The sequence below is a fragment of the Taurulus bubalis genome (genome assembly GCF_910589615.1).
Source record: "Taurulus bubalis genome assembly, chromosome: 12".
NCBI lineage: Eukaryota > Metazoa > Chordata > Actinopteri > Perciformes > Cottidae > Taurulus > Taurulus bubalis.
Window position 1 is genome coordinate 16,685,801 of NC_136600.1, and position 18,885 is coordinate 16,704,685.

General features: G+C 46.0%; 2 protein-coding genes across 3 annotated transcripts; both read right to left on the reverse strand.

Annotated features, from left to right (window-relative positions):
* atn1 (atrophin 1) lies at positions 1 to 12,405 on the reverse strand. Its single transcript, XM_079227137.1, has 10 exons — positions 12,211 to 12,405; positions 10,226 to 10,362; positions 9,634 to 9,735; positions 9,128 to 9,247; positions 6,129 to 8,947; positions 5,745 to 5,961; positions 4,018 to 5,602; positions 1,850 to 2,017; positions 1,474 to 1,654; positions 1 to 756 (listed from the first exon to the last, which is right to left on the reverse strand). Exons 2-10 carry the CDS (start codon positions 10,250 to 10,252, stop codon positions 723 to 725), a joined length of 5,253 nt encoding a protein of 1,750 aa, XP_079083263.1. The 5' UTR covers positions 10,253 to 10,362; positions 12,211 to 12,405; the 3' UTR covers positions 1 to 722.
* A 2,114-nt stretch (positions 12,406 to 14,519) lies between these two features.
* LOC306744982 (gamma-enolase-like) lies at positions 14,520 to 18,762 on the reverse strand (the record flags this gene model as incomplete). Of its 2 annotated transcripts, XM_079227700.1 has the most annotated exons (12): positions 14,520 to 15,039; positions 15,200 to 15,258; positions 15,887 to 15,995; positions 16,110 to 16,234; positions 16,538 to 16,614; positions 17,177 to 17,374; positions 17,453 to 17,675; positions 17,756 to 17,889; positions 18,008 to 18,077; positions 18,169 to 18,227; positions 18,361 to 18,456; positions 18,677 to 18,762. In XM_079227700.1, the coding sequence occupies 12 exons, from the start codon at positions 18,759 to 18,761 to the stop codon at positions 14,970 to 14,972; spliced, it is 1,305 nt and encodes a 434-aa protein (XP_079083826.1). In that variant the 3' UTR covers positions 14,520 to 14,969. The 2 variants fall into 2 exon arrangements, with proteins under 2 accessions (XP_079083826.1, XP_079083825.1); XM_079227699.1 differs by lacking the exons at positions 18,008 to 18,077; positions 18,169 to 18,227 and having other exon boundaries at positions 18,677 to 18,761.
* Between the last annotated feature and the right edge of the window lie 123 nt (positions 18,763 to 18,885).

Genomic DNA, 18,885 nt, shown 5'->3' on the forward strand with positions numbered 1-18,885 from the left:
TATAATTTATTTCCAGATTTTTTTGCCTTCATTTGCATCTTGTTTCACAAGGTAAATTGAAAATAAAAAATAAAAATAAAAAACGACGGCCATACCATGAAAATGTAAAAAAATAATACAAATAATATGTACTGTATATATAATTATATCATTATCAACAAACAGACAACATTAATCATAATAACAATACTATTGATAATAAACATAACATAACACTAAATTGCTGGTCTCATGCATATAGAACGCCCCTCAGATACAAAAGAGGGGGTAATTACTAAAAATAGAACCAAAAGTTCCACCAGTTCAGAATAAGCGCCTAGCTACATGCAATGACATAAAAGAGACTCATGTACACATTCCTTCTGGCATCAAGTATTTTACACATACTGTACTTCACTATTGCCTCCCCCATCTAATATACTGTACAGAGCACGATACAAAACAGGACTGGAGTTTGAGAACATTATGCAGGGAAGCGCCGGAGTCTGGATCTTCAACGTGGTGCAGATAGCAGGGACTGTGTGCAACATTTTCACGCCCTCCTCTCTCTTTTGGTAGTCCTTCAAAAATCTTCTTGTTTTCTTCAGTGGATTCCTCGTATTAGTCCAGCTTTTATTTCTAGTATTTGTTCCTTCGTTGTTTTCAGTGCTTTTCTTTTGCGTTTCATTTTGCACACATTCTCCCTCGTTTTTCTCCATGCTGCTCTTTGTCGTGCCCCTCCCTCACAGGGATTTGTCACTTTCTTTCTTCAGGTGACTAAAAGGTCAAAGGAGAAATCATGTTAAAGTGCAGTTTGAAGTTAAAGGTCACAGCTAATGGCTGTTTTGGTGATACATTTTTAAAGCTGTATTTGAATCCTTAGATTGCCTTTCTCAGGAATCAAATATGCACAGAGGGAACAAACATTTCTCAAACACCCAAAGCCGCATAGCCAAGCTGGCTTTTACAGGCTATTTGTAACAAACTAATCAACAATTTGTGCACACGCCCAAGGCTGCCAAATGTCAGTATTACTGACCTTGGGTAGGAGTGTTATTAATCTGTGTTGTTTGTCAACTCAAACACTGATTACGGCTTGTTAAAAGTTGATCAAAATGTAATTTCTGCTACTTGACGCTTCCCAATAAAGTACCAGGTCTTGTGTCAAATTTAGGTCATTGTTGTTTGTCTCTCTCATACATGAAAGTTATTGGCCTAAGTAGATTCACAATGGGGAGAGGGAAAGTGTTTAGCCAATGAATTGTATTAACCTGGTGAGCTAACGATAAGTTAAAGATGAAATATAGATATATAGACAACATATATTTGGGTCTTGGGTGAGGTTTAGACCTGAGAACAACTTTTTTAGGATAGTGCGAAAATTATCTACAACTATGTTTATAAATGACTCATTGTTATCGAAAGATGAATCAGCAATGGAAACAGAATATTGTCTCTGCTGCATTAACAGAGGCCCAACCACAGCCTCTGTACCTGTAATACTCGTCCTGGGTAAGGGAGTGGTGGTGATGGTGATGGATCCACTGTTGTTCCATGGCCAGTCTCTGGATCTGCAGCTCTGCGCTCTGGGCCTGCTGCATGGCCTGGAGCTGATGGGCTGCCGACATGGGACCAGTGAGGGAGGACGGCTGGGGCAGATCACGGAAAGGAGCACCTACAAAGCAGTAAAAAAAAAAAAAAAAAAGAGGAAGCGGAAAGAGGAGGAGCAGGTGGGGATACAAAAGGAAAATAGAGAAATAATGGAGCCGAAAGGATCCCAAGGTCAATCATCGTCATCATATTCAAAAACTCTCTTCATAAACTTTTTTAGCACTATGGAGTTTTTAAGAGAGAAAAACTGAACAAGTACATGGACGAGGAGCCTTCTCCTCACCGAACAGCTGTTGGCGGAGCACCTCGCTGTCAGTGAGGGGGTGAGCCAGGATGGGGGTGCCTAGTGTGGCTCCTGGATAAGGGAGACGTGTCAAAGGAGACCCCGACGCCAACGGGTCCATCAGGGGGTGTACCCCGCCCGTCGCTGGATGCCAGTGATGTAATAGGAAATACAGGAGATATTTAATAAGAGTCAAATTATAACAAAGATAATGCACACAGCATGTAATACATTAACATTAATACATTATGCTACATTTGAGAGATGTCTGATTCTTGGTAACACATGAGCAGCTGAGACAATCGAATAAAGTCAAAGAATTCTGGATTCTGGAGGCAGTGCGGAGTCAGTGAACATAATGGCTTTTGATAAAGTTTAATTGTGAAATCCAAATACTATTTTCCATCCATCAATTATCTTTTACAGCTTATTCTTTACAGGGTTGCAGGGGCTGGAGCCCATCCCGGCTGACATTGAGCGAGAGGCGGGGTACACCCTGGACAGGTCGCCAGGCAATCACAGAGCTGAAACATTGGCCCAATTCCAATCCGGCCCCAACACCTTCCTCTGTTTGTTCTCACACTCACAGCTGAATGAAGCATCTTTTTTAAGTCGGAGGCATAAATACAGCTGCAAGTTCCAGGACGAATGTCCCTCTCTCCAGCAAGGAAGAGATACATGAATATCAGGTGGAAAAAATGGTGTGACGTTACAGTTGCTCCCATTCTAGAATAGCATATATACATGAACGTAGAGAAAGTATCAAAATAATAAATAAGTATATAAATATAAAGTATGTAAAGTATATATGCATTATACTACAATGTATTAACAGTGTAACGGTGTAAATACTAATGCTGAAAATAGTGTCTATGACTGTATTGTGTACAAATGCTATATGACAGTATGACAATATGAAATGTCTATCTTAGTTTGAGCAGCTTATGAGTAAATATGTGTACTGGTAGTCATCTGTAGGGAGTGGGTTCCATGACAAACACAAAATGGCGTTGCTCGTGGTCAGTAGGGTTAAATCAGTATTGATGTAGACTGACTCTTTTATAACCCCCTTCCACTCCCCGCTAACTGGTTTGGGATGGCACTATATATGGCGGACCCTCCAAGTGGAAGTGAGTCGGAAGAGGTTGCAGGAAGCAGATTGGAATTGAGCCATAAAGACAAACGACCATTCATGCTCACATTCACACCTACAGGCAATTTAGAGTCACCAATTAACCTAAATAACCTAGCCTGCAAGTCTTTGGACGGGAAGGAAACAGGAGAAACCCCCGCTGACATGGGGAGAACATGCAAACTCCACACAGAAGGGCCCAAGCTGGCCGTCAGGTTGGAACCATAAACCCTCTTACTGTGAGAAACCATGCGAACCAATACCCCATCCTGATGCCTCAAATATTAATAAGCAGGTTTTCATTTTACTTTCAACATTAATTCTTTCAAAGAGACAAAAGTCTCCCGATTGTTGTCATATATTTCTGCTGATTGGTGTTACTACACTGAGATCTGAGTAAAATAACATCTCTTGAGGGACTTTGAACTTTAAAGCTTAGAACTTTTGTTACAAATGAGTCAAATGACTCGGAGAAAACTATGACCCAATATCATTTGAAATCAAAGAAAACCTTTGTTCAATGATTAACTACACAAATATAAAACTATTCAAATTGAAGTTAAAGGATAAAGCTGGCTTTGTTTTTCTTACTGTCCAGAATTCCAACGAAGAGCAGTTATCTGTCCTGTCGGTGGAAAACAACCCCAAGCCTATTGTTTAATTATTTTATTAAAAAATTAAAACTGTTGTTCTGTTTCTCAAACAAAACGGATAAACACATAAGACCCATGTGGTGTGTCAATCCAGCATACACTACAGCATGGTGTATGTGGGATTGACTCCATATAAACTACAATACCCATCCTAAAGAAGGACTGTGTCATCCACTACAACGGTGAGGCTCGTGACAATAATGGAGGATGGTAATTGCATATGAAGCCTTATCGCAAGCACGCGTCAACTATCAACAATTCATTTTTTACTACAAAATGTGTTCATAGTAACACATCTGAATAATATCAAGGCTGTTTACACTGATAATAGGAGCATTTGTATCAGAAGTGGTTAGTACCTGTGTCTTGCTGGTGCAGGTGAAGGTGTGAGTGGATGTGTGAATGCTGGTGATGATGAGGTGTCACGTTCAACATCTGAAGACGCCCAAGATTCTCTCCTCCACCTCCATTTCCTCCCGTTCCTCCTCCACCTCCTCCTCCTCCTCCTCCTCCATTTCCACCACTTCCTCCCCTTTCTCTTTCTCTCTCCCTTTCTCTTTCTCGCTCTCTGTCCCCAAAGGCCGGCAAAGCTGCCCTGTCTCTCTCCCTCTCCCGCTCTCTTTCCCCACTCCTGTCCCGCTCAAAGGCGGGAGAGCGAGTGGGAGTGGGGTAGTTCTCAGGGGGAGCGGCTGGAGCAGTGGCTGGTGGCAGATGAGAGGACAGGGAGCTGGGAAAAGAAGAATGAGGGACCGGGTGATGAAGTGAGGAGGCATTAGACGTTGGTGGAGCTGGTGGAGGAGGAGCTGGCGGAGGAGCAGCAGGGCCTGCTGGGGCTGGGGGGGCAGCCGGTGGTGCGGATGATGGGTGAGAGGGAAGAGAGGGTGTTAGGAGAGATGAAGGGGGTGGATTGGACAGGGACTGAGGGGCAGGAGGGTTGGGAGGTCGAGTTACTGGGGCAAGGGTCGGGCTTTGGAGGTGTTGGGGGCCAGTGGGAGCGGAGGGAGGAGGAGTGCCATAGAGTGTCACCTCATTAGCTCCTGCTGCACCTCCTCCAAGTAGCAGGGAGTGTGCATGTGCATGTGTATGTGCGTGTGCATGTGCGTGTGCATGTGCATGGGCATTGGCATGGGCGTGAGCATGAGCATGGGCATGGGCATGGGCATGAGCATGGGCATGAGAGTGAGAGTGAGCAAGGGCAAAAGCAGCGTGATCAGTCATGGCCCCTGGTTGGTAAATCCGGTCATCACTCTTAAATTCAAATCCTTGCTTCATTCGCTCTCGATGTGCAGCCACTGCATGAGGAAAGCCGACTCCTCCGAACCCTGCACCTCCAATCCCTCCAGGTATTGGGCCTCCTGCCATTCCAGCGTGGCCTCCAACACCTGGACCCCCTTCAAGGCTGCCACCATACAGAAAACCCAAGATGGCTGCAGCTGTAGCTGCATCAGTTGGCAGGTGATGTGGGTGGCCTACACCATGATTCTGGAACTGAGGAAGGAAGAATGAGGGGTGGACGTGGGGATGGCCATGGTGCATTTGCGCATGGTGTGCCTGGGCACGACTTGCTGCCCCAAGTGGAGACATAGCATGAGGGCGAGCATACTCGCTCAGGGTTCTCAGCGCTGGTGTGTCAGGGCCCAGATATGGACCTCCTAAACCTATTCCCAAGGCTCCCTGAGGGCCAACGACTGTTGATGTCCCACCCATGGATGGCATAAGGAGGGAGTGGGGGATGGAGTGAGCAAGGGATGGGTGGAGATGGTGGGCTTGAGCAAGGTGAGCATGCGGGTGTGAGGGATGATGCTGGGGGTGATGGGAAGGGTGGGAGACAGAGTTGCCAGGGGAAGAGGAAGAAGATGGGTCGAGGATGATAGAAGACGAAGAGGGGAAGAAGAGAGAGGAGCCCTGGCGACCCCCTCCAGCGGCGTTGATGTCCTTCTGCTGCTGCAGAGAAAACAGTAAAAGACAGTAAATCACATCTGCCGTGATCTGCTTTACTCCCCTCCCGTTAAAATTACCAATTTAATCTACATCAAATCCATAAAATCTGACATGCTGCATAATTATCACACTAAAAAGTGCACACCTGTAGATGTCGATCCAGTTCCCTCTCACGCTCACGCTCCCTCTCCCGTTCCCTTTCTTTTTCTCTAAGGTCTCTGGCCCGCTGCTCGACCTCCCTGCGAGCCCTTTCAATCACCTCATTCCTCTTCTTCCACAGTTTGGAGCCGTCCAACGGGACAAAGAGTACATCACTGCGGGCGCAGGAATTCCCGGTGCCACGGTCCAGGACCTTGTGAAACCTGGACACAAGTGACGCAGCAGAGTAAAATATCATTACACCCTTCAGGAGTGAGAGTCACATCATAATCACCGTTACTGTTAACCCCATCTGGTCACATACAGAGGGACTGAAGAGAGCAACATATTGACAACCTCAAATAGGATGACGATGTTGTTTTGACTTTACCTGGCTGATTGGCTTGCGTGGATGGGGATGTCTACAGGTTTGGGTTCAGGAGAGGGGCTTCTCAACACTGGTGGTGGGCTTTCAGTCTCCTCCCTTTCTTCTATAGGTTCTTCTTTGATAACAGGTATGGGAGGTGGGCCCGAATCCAAATGGCCGTCTCCACCAGGGAGTGAAGAACTGGAGGCAGGGGTCGAAATGCTGTTATTGTTGGCTGAGTTACTAAGAGGTGGAGGTCCTTTTAAGACATTTTGAGGTGAGAGCGAGTTGGTATTGCTGCTATTGGGTGCGCTACTGTTGCTATTGCTGTTAGCCATGTTACTGCCACTCCCATTGGAGTGGTACGTTCCACTGAAGGGAGGGTGGCTGTTCAAAGTACCATGGAAAGGGGAGGGACGAGATCCAGGTGATGCACCTGGCCCGGGAAGCGACATGTTGGGTCCAGATGAGGAGCCAGGAGGAAAAGATGAGAAGCCTGCCATCTGATTTGTGGATGGGCTGGGTAATGGAGATAGAGGTGTTGGAGGAGTCTGGGCGGAGGACTGGTAGTGTGGGGGACGTACATTGGGGGCCATACCTGATGGGGGTGGCTGGGTGTGCGAGGTCTGAGGTGGGGCTAGAGGAGGCTGAGGTGGCGGTGGGGCATATGGAGTATTTGGAGGGTGTCCATGATGGCTGGAAGAGGAGGAAGGAGACAGCGCAGGAGGCTGATTTGGCCCTCCACGGTTTTGGTACAAAGCAGAATCTCGCAGGTTTGAGTCTCTCTCTCTGGGCCCAGACTGGTAATGGGGGTGAGGTGGGTGTGGGTGATGGGTTCCTACAGGCCCCGAATACTCTCTTCCCAAATTTGGAGTCACCCGAGGGGGGCTGAGGTACTCTCGATTTGTGCCAGTGGAAGCAGGAGCTCCCGCAGGAAAGTCTTTTCCTCCTGTGGGAGGATACTCTCTGTGAAAGTGGTCTGTTCCAGAGGGAGGGGTTTGTGCCTGGTCCATGGTAAGAGGGAAGTCTCGGCTGGATGAGTTTGGGGGATGTGGGTGGGTGTGCGGGGGAAGGGAAGAGTGGGAAGGGTGACTTGGATTGCTTTGGGGTGATGCAGGTGGGTCTCGGTTCAGCATGGGGGTGGCAGGTAGCCCGCCGGTTGAACTTGGGGGGTTTCCCTGGGGAAGGGAGTTGTTGTTTGGGTTACTGTTGCCTACAACCTCTCTTGTCTGAACCCCAAACTCCCCCCATCTGCCTCCATCTTTGTCTCTGGGATGCCCCCCTCCAGTTCCGTTGGGGCCAAAGTCTCTACTCTGGTTTTGGTTTGGCATAGGAAACTCCCTCCCTGCATCCCGTTCCCTTTCCCTTTCTCGCTCCCTGTCTCTGAAACCTGGACCAAAGTCTCTTCTTTCAGGACCTAGGTTAGGTCCATCCCTCCCAGAACCCTGGAAGTCCCGGTTCTGACCCACTGGCAGACCCGCAAACTCCCTGCCTTGGATGCTGTTGGACCCACCCATCCCACCACAAGCAGTATTACTGTTATTCCCGCTGCTACTATTGTTGCTGCTGTTGCCAATGGGAGCAGAGAACTCCCTGTTGATCTCCCTCCCCGCACACTCCCCCCTCACTCCCCTCTCCCGCTCTCCTGCAGCCCCCCTCTCTCTGTCCCCTCCCCCTCCAGCGTACCTGGGAAGGTACTCCCTGTGGGGTTGAGGGTGAGGATGGGGGAGGTAAGAGGGGTGGGAGGAGGAGTGGCGAGAGGATGGAGGGTTGTAAACAGAAGGAAGTTGCTGCTGCTGCACGGGGGGCTGGTGCTGTGGTTGGTGTGGGTGGTGGTTGCCAGGGTAACGGGTGTATCCCCAGCTCCCCTGGCAACCGGTGGCTGTACCACCCTGCCAGCTGGTGGAGCTGTAGTGGTGAGGGTGGGCGGAGGGTTGGGTCTGAGGCTGGGACGGCTGCTGGGGGCCGGTCTGTGGCAACAGAGAAGGAGGAGTCGACTGAGCCTTGTCCAGGAGTTTGTCTGCCTTTTCTATTTTGTCTCTTTCTATCTTAACCTCAGCAGGTAGGTTTTGTCCCCCAAGCTCCAAGGGCTTCAGTGCAGGTGGAGGAGGAAGAGGAGGGGGTAAAGAGTGGGGAATATTGGGGCTGCTGTGGGAGAAATCTCCTCCTGGGATAGTGGTCTTGGTCACACACTGTGTGCTGGCTTTGGAATTCATTCTGCTGCCACTAAGTGCACCGTCAACGCCCGTCGGTCCACCGTACTCAACTTTACACATCAGTTTGGAGTCCAGAGAGAAATAGGACTTCCTCCCACTATTGCTGTCATTCGATGAATCCCCTGCTCCCCGTAGAGAGGGGGTCAGACCAGAGGAAGAGCAGGGAGTGGAAGAGGGCTTAAGAGACGGACAGTCTTCAATTCGTGCATCCATTTCCCGCTTTTCTCCGTCTCCACAGGACTCCTCCCCTCTTCCCTCTCGTTGCACTCTCCTATCGTCTCCCGCCACCTTCACCACTCCTCCCTCTTTGCCCTTCTCTCGTTCCCTCTCTCCTTGCTTTGGTGAGTCGGGGCCATCGAAATCAGAGTCCAGGCTACCCAAAGGGGAAGCGGAGAGACTTGGGGACGAGGAGCGATTGTCCTGGTCTATATCCCGCCCACTGCTCAGACTACTGCTACTATTGGCCAGGCTCCCTACAACTGAACTCCTACTGCCTTGGGATTGGCCATCTTCATTGTCGCTCTCACGGGATTGGCTGGCAACTGAGGTTGGAGGTGGGACAGTAGAAGGAGCCGAGCTGTCAGTCGAGTGTGTTGATGTTGGAGGGTTTGGGGTAGAGGCCGAATCCTGACAAAAAAAGAGCATTTCTGGATGAGGTAAAAATGTAAATTTTGTGAACGTGGTTATATTGTAGAAGCCAAGAATAAAACTCTTAACAGTTTAGACAGTTACTTTTTGGATGATTTAGCTGAATCAAAGCTTTGTAATTAGTCTTTATATAACAGGTTGATGCAATGTAACACAAACCTGAACTTTCTGCCTCTTTGGAGGAGACACAAGTTCCTCCCCCTCACTCTCTGATGAATCATGCCCTTGTGATCTGCGACTGAAGCGATTTCCAGCCAATTCCTCACCAGCACCTCTTTGCTAAAACAACACAAGACTTTTAATTCTGTAGTGATGCCTTTGAATCCCTAATAAGCCTATGGCTGATTTTAGAACTTAAGCCACACTTGCATGCATGCATGCACAAACACAAACACACACACACACACACACACACACACACACACACACACACACACACACACACAATGTCAAACACTAAACATCAAAGATTTCAAAGTGCTATGTTGTAAAACACACTATCAAACAATACTGACCCTGCAAGGGTACGTCTGTGGCAATCATACTGATGACTCATGCACTGACAGCACACACACATACTCTCAATACACACACACACACACAATACAATACACAACAAAAAAACAACGACACAGAAGAAAATAAATAAAATAAGAGGTGCTAACCGTCTGTCTATCGTTGCGTTCAGGGCGAGTGGGGCTGGTGTGCGGCCGTCTGCCCCTTCTCTCCTCACTCGCCCCCCGCCGGCGCCCACTGCGCATGGGCATCTGCAAACCCAGAGTCCAGCAAATGAGCAAGATATGGAGAGGATGGGAAAGCATTACATGTTAAAATAATGAAGAATTACAGGTTTACGCAGACATGCAGAGATAATTAAGAGATGTGTTGAATGTGGGGAAAACAAGAGTTCATACATGATAATAAAAGAAGTCAAATATGTTCAAATCAAGTTCGGATGTAGAAAGAACAACAACAAGTGGAGAATAAAATATGTGAGGGAGGTGAAAAGAAGAACAGGCCATAATAGAGAGAAAGGCCCAGAAAAGAGGAAGGAATTGTAAGCAGAGGAAAGAATGAAACATAAATGTGGACTGTTACAACCAATGGAATAAATTACATTTTAGTCATCTAGGTTATTTTAATATGATCACATATTGAACTAATTAATGATGTAGACACATTCCCAAATGTACTACTTTAGGCAGGTAAACAATCCCTGACCTCAATGAAAAAAAATAATGTAGGCCTTGTTCATACCGATTCTTTGTGTGTCCGTGTTTTCATTATTTCTTCTTTAAAATTACCATTTTACAACACAAGCCATTGCAGGGACTGAACTGGTTCCTGTTGGTTAAGGACTGGGCTGTGTGTTACACCATGAGTGCTACCAAAACCTGGAAAGAAGCATACACAAAGAAGGCATTATTTGATATGTATCTGCATTGGAAATCCTTCAAAGAATGCAATGTTTTGCTGAAGAACATTAGTACAAATGTGGTGTTAAACAATGCTGTTTGCTATCTGCACCATGTGTGCAGTTGTGACATTATGAAAACCTCTGAGTTTAAAACTGCAAAAGCACTGTTGCAACATTTTAATTCCCAGCATGCTTTACACTTATCGAAACAACTGCTTTTCACTGCGCCCCAAACTGTTTCCTCTCTGCCTTCTGTCTTCACCACGGCAGCAAAGAAATCCACATGGACAATCGGTTAACCCACACTACCAGAATGCACTGGTTTGAGTATTGTTAATTGGATACTATAACGTCGAAAAACAAGCAGATAAAAAAGAGCGGAGCAGAAAAGACTGATTGTTAGACTGCATTTTGGATGGCGGCCTACAGAAGACTCCCGCAAACATCTTGAGGATATGGGACCACACCCCCCCACAACCCCCTCCTTCCACCTACACCACAACAGCCAAAACCCACAGCTACTTGTGGTTCACCCACATGACCTGGCTATGGCTGGCAGAATCACATTCTTATTTATCCATTCAGCCAGCCATTAGGGATATGCACAATTTCAAGATCCTTCATCCATTTGGGTGTGTCTGACAACATAGGTGGACTACTTTGCAGGGACCGGCCTAATCCATTCATTCATGTACCACTATGATGAAAAAATGGCTCATGTATATTGAATGAGGATATAAATAGTCCACGCCACTGGATGTAAGAAGAAAAGATATATTTGGCCGAGCAGTAAGAAGAGCTGTTGTACACTCTGTTTTGCAGCCGGTAAATAAAGGAGCCACATCCAAATATTTGTGTGTGTTTGAATCCTGTAAATCCCGTCGCAGCTCCACTACACATGGCTATGCATTAATTATTAGTGCATGCTGCAGTGACTGATCCAATCAGAGTAAAATCACTGTTCATACTTCATATGCAGAATAGAAAAAAAACACACCACATGTATTTATAGGCAATTCGGTATGTGCACAGTCAGTCTTATAAACACACATATGACTAAGTTCATCATACAGGAATCATCCAGGGCCCAGTGGGTTACTGTGTACATAAAACATCTCAGTTACAGGTGGCAGCTACTGGCCTGTCTGTGGTCCACTGGCAGCAGGTCCCTGGTTATGGTCAGTAAACAACCAGGACGCAAACACATTACCAACATGCAACAGCATTAAAACCACTAGTCCGCTTGCACGCTTGTGCACGCGAGCACACACGGCCCATATGCATTATCAACAAATTTGACCACTGAATGCGATGCAAAGCAGCAGCATGCAGTTGCTCTGCTTACATCACCGGCGAGCGAGCGAGCCACTGCAACGACTCTTTCTTCTTTCTTCCTGCGAAATGTTATTGATACACACGCAGAGGAGACCGGCCAAAGCTGCCTCTCAGACTAGCACGGGGGAACACGGTCCACCTCCGACGGGCAGAGTCGTGTTCAGCGGCACATACATATTCACAATCAGAATGGATGCCCGTGCGGTGCTGCTTTCCAGACGCTGCACATCCTAAAAAGAAAGATGATATGGAATGGCGAATCATGGCATTTCGCACCGGCTCTCCCTTCCCTTTTCCTCGCTGGAATGTGGGTGCGCGTCGTGCACCCTATTACCATTAATTCATCGGGACGCAATTTTAGCCACAACGCAGGAGTATGACGATAATTAAAGCACAAAGGAAAAAAATGGGAGGGAGAGGACAAACGTGGCCAGCAGGAATAGCCCAAAATAAACAGTACAAGCATCCATTTTTCCCCCCTTTCACTTACCTATGGTATCCAGCGATGCGTGCTCTCACTCTCACTCTCCCTTTCCTTTCTCTCACTCTGTTTTGTCGTTTTATGTTGCACGCTGACACGCACACCTCAGAGCCCAGGCGTCTGTCAACAGAGGCTTGTGCTGGCTCATATTGCAACGGGCACGGATAATAACAATAATGCAGACGAACCTCTTTCTATTCGTTGCAGGAGAAAAAAACAGGGGTGCCAACTGAAGACTACAAATTGATGCGTACCCTCTTCCCCACCCCCTTTCGCCCCCTTTTTTTCTTTTTTTGCCCCCCCCCCACCCCCTCTCCCACCCTGCTTACTCCCCCTCTTCCTCTAAGACGACTTGCACTTTTTTCTTCTTTTTTTTTATATCCCCTCTCCGGTCTTACAGTCACAATTTTTTTAGCGGAGGGGTGAGCCAGAGAGAGATGCACGTCGGGTGAGAGAAAGGGAGAGAGGAGAGGGCGTGATTTGCATGAGGAGTGAGGGGGAGGATAGAGGAGGAGGAGGAGAAGGAGGGAGTAGTGAGGCAGGGAGAAGGAGGAAGAGAGGCGCAGGGAGAGGGCCAAAACTGTGAAGAGGGAGGGGATCAAGAGGGAGGGTCTCTCTCTGTGTCTCTGTTGCCGAGTCCCTCCAGAGTCACCTTTACTGTATGGAGAGACTCCGCTTCAGACGGAATAACTCGCTGCTCGGCTTCGTCTCGCGACGAACCCTGAAGGGGAAGAAGTGTCCAATAGGTCTTTGTTCTCATGCCGCACTTATTTCAACGAGCTGAAAGGTGGACTGAAGAGAAAACACACGCAGCCTCATCTGAGTGCATTTTAATGACAATGTCAGTGACTCAGCTGAGCTCCAACTCGTTTTGGAATAATTAAACAATTGAGAAACGAACAATTCAATTGTGCCCTCTGTTGTGTGATTTGTGGTGTGTCCAGCGGCTCCCTGTCTGTCTGCCTGTCTGTCTGTCTGTCTGCCTGTCTGTCTGTCTGGGGGGAAGCTTGCAGCGGTGTGTCCAGTCAAGCGGCTCTGCAGACCTCCTCCTCCCTCCCTCCGCTCCGCTGCTGTCGCTCTCTTCCCCCCCACCCCCTCTTCACGCAGCCCCCTGTCCCGTCTCCTATTGTGTGGTAACCATGGAAACCGGGCCGGAGACTGTACCAGTTGCGCATGTGCGGCTCCGGCCTTCCTTCATCATCATCAGCAGCAGCCCGGCGCGACAGGCACCGAGGCCTCGTCGCGCGCTCTCGCTCCCTCTGCTGCTCAGATAGCAACGATCAGCACGCGCCTGATAATTAAACTACAGCCGCGCGACGTTTACACGTAGCGACAACTCACGTGCTGTTATCAGGGAGCAGCTGTGAAACCGAGGTCGCCATATTATGCATTCCTGCATTTTCTTTATTATTTAATTTTCTTAAATTGAATATGTTCTGCTCTGCTGTTTTATTGTATTGTATATATCGAGTATTTTCATACTTAATGTTATGTTTACTCTGTAACTTGCTTGCTGTTGCTACACATTTTCCCCTTGGGATGAATAAAGTATATATAGGGATATTCCAACCTAAAGTAATTAATGTAACGTAACCAAATAATATTAATCGGTAACAAATATGTAATACATATTATGTATACAATATTATATATATACACACACATATTACATATTATACATACGTAGATCACATTTCAAGTGTGTGTGTGTGTGTGTGTGTGTGTGTGTGTGTGTACTGTGTTGCCTTTGACAACTGATTATATCCAGTATTTACGTTGTTGGTTTAATGGACAACTGCATGTGCAGCAGATTGCTCCTCGCTGTTACAGATGTCCTAGATGCCTGTGGTAAATATTTAACGATTAGTCAACTGGACAAAGAGATTATACATATGTTTTGCAATTGTCATTCTGCAGATGCAGAAGTATGAAGGCTGGCCTTCAGTTCCTTTATAGTTCTATAATTCTGAGTATTCCTCTTGAATTTCTGTGGGATTCCTTCTAAATTCCTTCAGGATTCTTTCATATTTTGTTTTCATAATTTTATCAGCAGGAATGACCTTCACTTTCTTTCCTGTACAATATTTTTTGTAAGAATTGTCCAGCACCTGCTGTGACATCAATATTCAGTGTAGCCAGAAGTGCAACATGTTTGAATATATATTTCTTCTTTCAAATGAGCAGTGCAAAAGTGTTTTTTCAGTCATACTTGATTCAGTGATGATTTACGTTTCATGCAAAAGACTTAAATGACACAGCAAAGACACCCCTTCAAATCAATACACAGAGCTTTGGTTCGAGTTAACTTGAATCCAGTTCTTTATTAAGCATAACCTTATAGACAGACAAAGTGACAGATACAATTTTAAAGCAAGCTGCTGAGGGTTCACATCAGAAATGACATGAGGAAGAAGAAGAAGAAGAAGAAGAAGAAGAAGAAGAAGAAGAAGAAGAAGAAGAAGAAGAAGAAACAACAGGGCACATGGTGAAGTGCTCGTCCGCTGAGAGGTGAAACACTTTTTTTTCTTCTTTAGGCTTTGTTCAGTATTTGCTGCAACCAACTGAAGTCAATTAAGTAAGTCACTCGTTGAAGCGTCTGTCATATACTGTAGTTACAGTGCATTAACTGTGCATTTTAGTCATTTGAAAACAAATTAGTTGTAACAATAGGTGTAACGATTGCATTACTATGTGCCCATCAGGGAAAAATAACTTTATATTCATATGCTTGGGTGCTTTCTTATGTGCCACTGCTAATGTACTGGCACTCAAAGGGCACTGGGGTTACGGAAGTTGTGTCCAGCAAAGCGAGCCTGGTCACCCAACTCTTCCTCAATTCTGAGAGGACAGTGAGGAAGAAAATAGATAGAAATGTCGAGCAGGCATATGAATATGAAAGAAGACAACAGCAGATGAAACAAAGAAGGAAAGAAGAAGGAAATATAAAAGTGGTGTAAGTGTTTTCTATACATAAACCTACCGAGCTATGAACACCCACCTCATGAGTTGGTTGTATTTGGCCAAACGTTCTGATCGACAGGGAGCTCCAGTCTTGATCTAAAAGGTATAGACACAAATACCAAGCATCAGAGAGTTACAGGTACATCAACCCTTGGTATTTGGACAGCAAGCAACGCATATTTAAAGTCAAGTGATCTTTTGATTGCTTTCTTTTTTAGATAAATCACATCTATATAGTATAGTGTTTAAAATAATGGCAACTACTCCAAAGGTATTCACATTTCATGGAGAAGCAGTCTTCTGTAATAATAGCATTTCGAAGCTGTAATCAGCAAATGTGTACTTTGTTTTCCTTAAGATCTGATTGACAAGTACATAGTTATTTAATAGTATAGCTAAAATTACAATGCCTTCCACTTCTGTATATTACATTATTACTTGAGCTGCTATTGCACTGTTGCAAAAGCACAAGTATTATTGTTTCGTATTGTCCTGTTTCCAAAATGTGTTCTTGCAGTGAAACGTTGCAGTGTTTAATTTTCTATTTCCTCCTGAAGGCACTGTGTCAAAGGGACAACTACTGATTCAAAATGTGTGTCATTACATGTAATGAAGAATTTTTATTCTTATGGCAACTAAATTAGTAAATAGAGAGCAGACAGCACTTCCGTGTGTGTGTGTGTGTGTGTGTGTGTGTGTGTGTGTGTGTGTGTGTGTGTGTTACCTGTCCAGTGCAGAGACCAACCACCAGGTCAGCTATAAAAGTGTCCTCTGTTTCTCCTGAGCGGTGGCTCACCATCACACCCCAACCGTTCTCCTGGGCCAGCTTACACCTGAGAAGCAAGGGAAGTATAAATTAATATAAATATGACGCATGCTCTCTCGTGGCATGCTCTCTCATGTACACAGACATGTGTTGTCTATGCATCAAATACACCCAAACTCACGCCTTGATGGCCTCTGTAACGGAGCCAATCTGGTTTACTTTGAGCAGCAGGCAGTTGCAGGCCTTGTCCTCGACGGCTCGTTGTATCCTGCGTGGGTTTGTGACCGTCAGATCGTCTCCAACCACCTGCACAATTTATGCAACAAAGTTACAGGCAGATTGAAGTGTGTTTTGTTACTCACAGTAATGGTATCAGGTCAACTCAGCCCAGTAAATCCATTTGTATTCAATAAAGATCAGTCTGCATTACAAATGTGGGGCAAAGAGAGACAATAAAATACGCTATTGACTTTCATTATGGCATTTTGCAGCCATAGTAGCAACTGAAAAAATAGATATCCTAACCATCAATTTGGACTATTTTCATGGTTGGAAGTGCAATACTAGGACCTCACAAATTTACTTCCAGATAGCGAGGGTGAAGTGTACCTGGATGCCCACTGAGGCTGTAAACTGTGACCAAGCCGGCCAGTCATCCTGGTCAAAAGGATCTTCAATAGACACCACTGAAAAAAAAAGAGAAATGAGTAAGATCATGTTTCTGCATGAGTCTAATATTACAACCTTTGTGAAGCCCTCATGTTCTCTTTTACTCACCTCCACGTTAATCTGACTAGAGCACCAGTGACATCGACAATAAAGGTTCTGATGGGAGTAATGTCTTAAAATGCACTCGCATCACACACAGATGCCCACACATGCAGGAAGCACACCATTTACAGGGTAAAGAGCCACATCAGGATAGGTCCCTGCCTGCCAAATGTGCACTGTAGCGCATAATTAAAACCTCTTTAACAGGCCCGAGTGTCGGGAGAAGAGACAGGGCTGTGGAGACATCCAGCTCTCTGGTTCCCATAGCTTATCTGTCTAAAATGTGATCTAAGAAATGTGGCAGTTGTAGAAATATGAAAAATATTAAAACTGAAGCTGAGACCTGTGTCTGGACGCTCAGTGATCGGTGGAAACGCATTTGCCTTATTCCACGATGAATTGTCCACGTCATGTTCTCTTAATTACAACAGCTGTAAGTGTTTGACCCATTTGACTCACACACATCAGAATACACACCTGGGTAGTTGTTAATGAAGCCCTGGTAGATGCTGGCCAGCTCCTCACCACTGATGTTGCGGGCAGCGCTGGGCGGGGACTTAAAGTCCAGGTCGTACTTGCCCTCAATGAAAAACTCTGAAGCAGCAACATCCATTCCTATCACCACCTTGTCTGTGAAGCCTGCTTTCTCTATTGCCGTTTTAATCAGCTCCAGGGCTGACGAAGAGAAACAGAAAGACGCAACATTACAGGAAATTAAGGGAAGGAGATTATTTCCCATGTGGTTGCGCTTACCTTCACTGTTCTCTTGTATATTTGGGGCAAACCCTCCCTCGTCTCCCACATTTGTGGCATCCTGACCGTACTTCTCCTTGATGACTTCTCTCAGTGTCTGGTAGAGCTCCGCCCCCATACGCAGAGCATCACGGAAAGACTCCGCCCCTACAGGAAGTACCATGAACTCCTGCATAGCCAGTCTGTTCCCAGCATGGGAGCCCCCATTGATCACATTAAAAGCCTAAGTGAGAGACAGATACGAGAGATGAGCTTGTATTCAATTTGATGTTTGCACATCAAATACAATAAAACAGGACTCACAGGAACTGGGAGGACCAACTCTCCGTTTCCAGCCAGATCAGCAATGTGGCGGTACAGGGGGACACCTTTCTCTGCTGCGCCAGCTTTGCATATGGCCAGTGATACTCCAAGAATAGCATTGGCCCCAAACTTAGCTGGAAGAAACACAGAAGCAGTCACACAACACATGAGTGCAGTCAGTGAGCACTGGTGCGGAAACATGTCATCACACATGTATGCCATCACTGCACATGAGATGTGAACGAGGCTTACATTTGTTGTCAGTGCCGTCCATTTCAATCATGGTGTTGTCCAGTTTCTCCTGCTCCAACACATTGATTCCCTGAAAGAAAAAGAAAAAGTCAGAAATCGTCAATCTTGAAATATATTGCTCGGCCATTTTAGCTTTAAAATGATCAAATTCTGATACTCACAGACTGGATGAGGGCAGGTCCCAGGGTGTCATTGATGTGACCAACAGCTTTGGTTACACCTTAGACAGCAGGACAGAAGATATGTGAAGCCATGGAAATCTAATACTGTCAGTCCACTTTTATATCACAAAACCCGATTGGACAATGCTCAAAGCAAAAGCACAGACGACACATCTCAATACAAATGTCCACCTTTGCCCTTGTAGCGAGTCTTGTCTCCATCTCGGAGCTCAAGAGCCTCGTAGATGCCGGTGGATGCACCGCTGGGCACAGCGGCCCTGAACACACCTGGAATGGAGAGAAGATGGTCGGTGGGGGGAGAGACGGGACATGCGTAGAGGTGGAAAGGTCAAAGGTGAAGGTGAGCTTGTGCGAATACAACATGGATATTTTTCCAGGTTTAGATAAGAAACGGTTTACTGTCAAGCCCGTTGTCAGACAAAATCACAACGGACAGTACAAACACAGTACATGAGTACTGCAATTATTAACGGAAAAGGTTTTTAACCTTTGCTGGTATGCAGATCGACTTCCACAGTCGGATTTCCCCTGGAGTCCAGGATCTCCCTGGCAACAATATTCACGATGGACATTCTGTAACAAAAAAACAAAACAAAAAAAATCAGACGATCATTTCTTTTTTGGGGGCTTAAAAACAGGGATGAGAAAGGGAATTGGTGTACATATAGACAGATGAGTATGAAAATAGGAATAAGC

Bases quoted from the DNA above. Each gene is read 5' to 3' on its own strand.
- atn1 (XM_079227137.1), bottom strand. From the start codon at position 10,252: ATGAAAACACGGACACACAAAGAATCG. The intron at 2,018-4,017 runs GTACTAACCACT...ACTGGCATCCAG, and splicing joins CCTGCACCAGCAAGACACAG to CGACGGGCGGGGTACACCCC. The intron at 1,655-1,849 runs GTACTTGTTCAG...ACTGCTTTGTAG, and splicing joins GGAGAAGGCTCCTCGTCCAT to GTGCTCCTTTCCGTGATCTG.